The sequence below is a fragment of the Sprattus sprattus genome (assembly GCF_963457725.1).
Source record: "Sprattus sprattus genome assembly, chromosome: 3".
Lineage (NCBI taxonomy): Eukaryota > Metazoa > Chordata > Actinopteri > Clupeiformes > Clupeidae > Sprattus > Sprattus sprattus.
The window spans coordinates 20,370,635-20,376,634 of record NC_137922.1 but is presented as its reverse complement, the minus strand read 5'-3'; the positions used below and the strand labels follow the sequence as shown (position 1 = coordinate 20,376,634).

The 6,000-nt window shown below is 47.8% G+C and overlaps 1 protein-coding gene across 2 annotated transcripts in view; it reads right to left on the bottom strand.

The window, feature by feature from the left end:
• The window catches only part of LOC308363112 (neuropilin-2-like), a gene marked incomplete at its 3' end in the record, with an annotated part of 67,797 nt that overhangs the window by 27,675 nt on the left and 34,122 nt on the right, over positions 1-6,000 (bottom strand). For both annotated transcript variants that reach the window (XM_080835887.1, XM_080835888.1), the window contains exon 7: positions 5,154-5,309. In XM_080835887.1, the coding sequence (XP_080692013.1) occupies positions 5,154-5,309 (156 nt within the window). The remainder of the gene's footprint in view (positions 1-5,153; positions 5,310-6,000) is intronic.

The window sequence follows — 6,000 nt, the reverse complement described above, 5'->3', positions numbered from 1 at the left end:
AACTCGTAGGTGGACTGAATGGATAGAGGGGGAGAGACGAGGAGAAGAGAAGAAAACAGAAAAGAATGAGAGGAGAGGAGAGTGGAGGACAGGAGAGGAAATGGTAAAAGAGGAGAAGAGAGAGAGAAGATGGTGGGAGAGAGGTGAAGAGAGTGGAGAGCGAACCAGAGGGAGATGAAAGAACGTTAGAGTAGAGAAGTTGGAGCAAGAAACATTATTGCATGAACCACTTCCCTCTCTCTCTCTCTCTCTCTCTCTCTCTCTCTCTCTATCTCTCTCTCTCTCTCTGTCGCTGTGTCTTCTTCTCAGTCTCTCTCAGAGTTCTTGGCACTTTTCTATATTTTCCTTGAAACTGATGGCACCACAGGGATTACTGCTCGGCTCTGTTCAAGACATTACTCTCTCTCTCTTTCTCTTTCTCTTACTCTTTCTCTCTCTCACACTCTCACTCTCTCTCTCTCTTTCTGTCTCTGTCTCTTCCCATTTCCTTCTCTCTCTCCCCCCCCCCCCCCCCCTTCTCTCTCCCTCCTCTCTAGTCATGTCCAGATGAAGATGTTGACAGTAGGAGCTGGTTCCAGTTGGCAAGACTCCAGCCTCCAGCACTTTCTTCAGCAGGAGGGAGACGGCCTGGAGAGAGTATGTGTTTGTGTCTGTGTGTTTTGTGTGTTTGTGTGTTTGTGTGTTTGTGTGTTTGTGTGTGTGTGTGTGTGTGTGTGTGTGTGTGTGTGTGTGTGTGTGTGTGTGTGTGTGTGTGTGTGTGTGTGTCAGTCTGGTTGTCTGTCTGACTGAAGAAGATTGGATGAGATTATGTTTGTGTGAATGCACTCGTGTGGGTATGTGTGTGTGTGTATTAAGACGTACACTGGACTTAAATGAGAGAGTCACCCTCTCGTTATGTGCCTGTGTGTCTGTCAGGTTGGTCAGGTTGTTTATCTGGCTGTGCAAGATCTAATGAGCTAGTGCTTATTTGAATGTATGCGTGTGTGTGTGTGTGTGTCTGTGTGTGTTACTGTAGCTTCTTGTCTCTAAACAATGCCCCCACTTCTCCTCCCTATCCCCTCTCTCTCTCTCTATCCCCTCTCATGGGCTTCCTGTCACCTGCAGTAAAATATGACACACAGCCACCACCCTCCTCACCCTTCACTGCACAACAGCCCATCACTCTCTCGCTCTCTCTCTCTCTCTCTCTCTCTCTCTCTCTCTCACTCTCTCTCTCTCTCTCTCTCTCTCTCTCTCTCTCTCTCTCATTCCTCCGGCAGGCTGACTGATGTGCCTAAACTGCTTTGTGTGCTGTTTCTCTCAGCTCCTTCTCTGTGCGGCCCTGACAGATTTACTGCAGGTCAGAACTAGGATGGATTTACGGCCAAAAAACAGGATGTGTGACTGCTTTCTGTTGGCCTGCGGGGTCCACCCGCTCACTCCATTGCTCATTGAAAAGTGTGGCTGCAATCTGAGTGTGTGTGGATGGACCTGCACGTGTGTGTGTGTGTGTGTGTGTGTGTGTGTGTGCTCTGTGAGTGTTATTGATTGCGTATGAGTGCGTGTGAATCAGCCATCAGGGATGTGAGGCATATGCCAGCAAGAGAAGGAGAGCGCTTTAGAGTGTTTGTTTCTGTGTCCAGTCAAACGGCTCATGCAAGTTTGAACAATCAGGCACTCCTTAGCAGTAAACAGAGTGCATCCGGAATAGCAGCACAGCATTGTCACACAAGGGTGGTCGGGGGGGTGGGGGTGGGAAGAGCTTTTCCAGCTCGCAGGAATCAGCTGATGCCAGCTCTCTGTCACAATGATGCGTCACTAACCTCCAAAGCTAAAGAACTCTCTCCATCCCCCCTTCTCAACCCTTACACCCCCCCCCCCTCCCCCTCCACACACACACACACACACAAACACCATGCATGCTATTTCTCCTGCACACCACCTGAGAATCCTCTATCCAACACAAGGTGCCATCAGAGACGTGAATGCTAGCAGACAATGTGCTCATTAGGCAGCTACGTTAGCGAGCGCTACAGCCAAGAATAGCAAGACCAATGGGGTTAAGGCCTTATTCAGGTGAGATGATTAAGCCGCCCTAGAGCACTAACTGAGTCTAATAAGCTTTGCTGGAATGAGTTTTGCCCAAGGTTGCGGTGCCAGCCGAACTGATCACAGCCTTTAAAGCAATGAAGTGATGAAGCAATGATGTACGTATGTTAGTGGATCATTTAAACACCTGGTGAAAAGGAAACATCCTTCTAGTGATTTATGAACATACTGTATGCCTTTGTATAAAACGATTTCTTAAGGACCATTTATAAATGGACCTTGAATAAAAAGATCAAAAAAGATCATTCTTGAGAAAACTGACCAGTTCTGGCCGGCCCTCTATCATAAGGAAAAAGCAAGATCCACAGATTCTATTCGGAACAGATATAAGGGAGTTTCTTGTTGCAATACTTCTACCTTCTAGTATTACTGTATATCTAGTATTAATGCGTTGATAAAAAGAACACTTTGAACAAACAGGCATTGCCTTTGGAGATGAATCAAAAACCTTCACTTGTCAATCCACTCTCTACCACCCAAGTATTGACTAGGTGATTAGGAAATTGATTGACTGATGGTGCTTTGATAGTGATGGTGCAGACTCTAAATCCATTCATGCACTTGTATTCCAGTTGAGGAGCACTACTGGGCCCAAACTGAAATAGAACACAAAGCAATTCTTATATAAGGTTCTGTGGTGCCACAGTGGCCAGGGCTCTAGAATATTCTAGACTTACCTGCTCTCATTGCCTATAATTGGTCTGTTGTATGTGTTGATGCAGGGCATAGACGCATCAGGATAACCCCTCAGATGCTGGGTCTAAGCTTTTAATCAAACCTCATCCCATGAAAACGACAATCGCAAGGTAAATCCCCCCTGTCCGTTATCAGCAGGTGCTCCCCGGAGATTTGAGGGGTTAAACCGCACATAAGCATCTTTCAGGGCTTACGATTAAACATTGGCAGCGGCACTTTCGCTGTGGGATTAGTGGGCACGAATACACACACACACACACACACACACACACACACACACACAGAGCACAACCCCCCATGGAGCTACACGGAGTGGACCTCCATAAATCAAGACACGGGGGTTAAAAATGAAAGCGACGTGGCATAAACAGCCAGGCCACAACCACTACCACCGTCACCAGCAGCTGTAGCGCGCATTAGCACTCTGGCAACACTGCGGCACGAGCCATCGACCTCCTGCTGCTGCTGCTGCCCTGCTGCCCACCGGCATCGCCACCGTCGGCCTGCGAGGCCGTATTTACAGCTGATGTTTCTCCCCATTTCCTCTCACTTCCTGCCGCAGCAGCCCTCGACGTGGCTCGGATGCTCTCCCGAAATAAGCACCTCTCCTCGTCAGCTCACACAAACCGGGCACGCGACAGCTGTTGGTCCTCAGACACAGCCCTTTCTCTCCCTAGTCTACTACAGAGCAAATTATTATGTCATGAATCCAGCCCCACATCGGGGGAAATCCGGAACAGTCTCAACAGCTCACAGGGTACTGAATTTCATCTTTCTAAACTTTCACAATGACTTGAAATGATGGCACTCTACTGCAGAGGGAAATTGGGCTGGAGTCGGTTATATTTTAAATAGCCCGACCTCATGCATTTATGATGCGGTGGGTATTGGAATGCGTGGCAGATATTTAAATCTTGATAGCGCCCATCTCTCTTCTTGATAAGGTCGACGTATGGCCTCTCCGTCTCCGCATCGGTAATGTGAGGTGAAGCGCTGCTGCTTGTCTTGAGCTCGATGTGTGTTAACCACGGAGGAGGCAGAGAGCGTGAATGGAGCTGGAGTAAATCTCTCAGCGATCGCCGTGACAGACACACACACACACACACACACACACAGACACACACACACACACACACACACACACACACACACACACACACACACACACACACACACACACACACACACACACACACAGTGATTCTGATAATTTCTCCCACGCTCTGGGTGTTTACTGGTCCAGGTGTGTGTGTATGTGTGTGTGAGTGTGTGTGTGTGTGTGTGTGTGTGTGTGTGTGTGTGTGTGTGTGTGTGTGTGTGTGTGTGTGTGTGTGTGTCGGTATGTGAATGAGTGAGAGAGTGGGGGATAGTGCGTGTGTGACCGGTCACACAGGTGTGTTTATAGCCGGTAGTACACAGGCATGATGAATGACAGTGCCAGATAAGAGAGCACAAAGGGGCTGATTGTTCCTCACTGGCAGGCAACCATCCCTCTCTTCTGCTCCACTGACACTTTCCCCATTCTCCTTCCAGTAGCAGCCAGGAGTGAGGGCACACAAGGGTGGGGTGGTTGTTTGGGAGAGGCCATCTCTACGGCCCCCAGAGGCCCTCAAACACAGCTATCTGTGGTCGTCCAGGTGCCACCCCCTCCCCCTTTGATGGGGGTCAGGGCAATTAGGCCCACTGTGCTGTCTTCCCTTGACAGCACCTTTATGTCTTCCTTCTCCAGCCCCGGTGCTAACCGCTAACACTAGCTCTCCTTCCTCACCTGTCAAGCCCCAGTTAATGGGGTGTAATTGGTGGGAGGCTTCGTGTTCGCTGTCTCCCAGCTCCTGGGCTGGCTGGCTGCTCACTCTCGATCAGTAGACGCTTGACTATGTAATTAAACTCCTGATTCTGGCCCCAGAGACTGGGGAACATGCCATGTTGTTTTTTGCTTTTAATTATCACCAGCTGACAACTGGAAGGAAGTTGTGAGATAGATTTGGAGGGTTTTGCTTAGATAAAGCCTGGCATGAGTCATGGCCTTTCTCTTCTCACCGCTGAGCCAAACTGTCGAGAGAAAAACTCCCCTCAATATCAAGTTGCCGTCAAGTAAAAAGGGCGATAATGAGCTCTAAAGCTTTCTACAGAGTTATATGCTTCTCTGGTCTTCTATGGTTTAAATGGATTTATTTGTCGAGACTTCAACACACTTACTTGAACTTTCCACCAGAATTAAACCCACCATATTGAGAGTGTACTTTTCCATAGAAATTTATATGAGAAATAAACTAAACAAACTGCCTTCACCAGTCTTTTTTTGTTGACCACAAGCTGTGAAAGTAGACCATGTCTCTAATTGACCGTAACTGTTTGGGGTTTCTTACCTTGTGGTTCTTGCCATGGCGGTACACCATCCAGTCCTCCCCGTTGGTGCTGACCTCCAGCTTAAAGGTGGAGACGTAGTAGGACTTCTGCGTCTCCTTGGAGATGGCCCCCTGTGTGGTAATGCCAGTCAGTACCTTGAGGAAATGGAGGTCCACCTAACGGAGACAGAGAGGCAGAGAAGAATTAGTGACATAGAAAGAGAGAGAGAGAGCAAAGACAGAGAGGTTGCAGAGAGGGAGGGAGGGAGGGAGGGAGGGATGAACATACAGGAGTGGAAGTATAAACAGACTGTAGGAGAGAGAGATGATTGGAGACAAATGAATGCATGTCAGCGATGACCTTCTGCTTCGTGTTCAGTGGCGGATCGATGCCTGGGATACACACACACACTCACACACACACACACATCGATGCCTGGGATCCTGACTATCATGCTGATCAGCACACTCAAGGCATTATCAATCTCCCTCAGAGCTGTGGCACTGATTAAGCATGCATTGCTTTATTGGCTAGCGATGCCTTAACCTCTGGTAGGGACCACAGGTCGAAAAAGTGAACCAACTCACTTAAGTTACTTGGATTGGAGGAAACAAAACTCTATATTCAGTCCTCTAAGAATGAATGAGAGGTTAGGAATGAGAGGAATAATCCATTTTATTTGTATTTCATTTTTAATTCATTTTTAATTCATTCAGGGGATGCATAAGCACAACCAAGCCAACTATTTTTGTGTTTACAAGGGCATTGATTAGCTTAATTAGTTGTCCTAGCTAAAGACTGCAGAGCAGAACGGAACAGAAATGTTATAGTTTACGGAATAAATGCATTGTATGATGAGCAATCTTG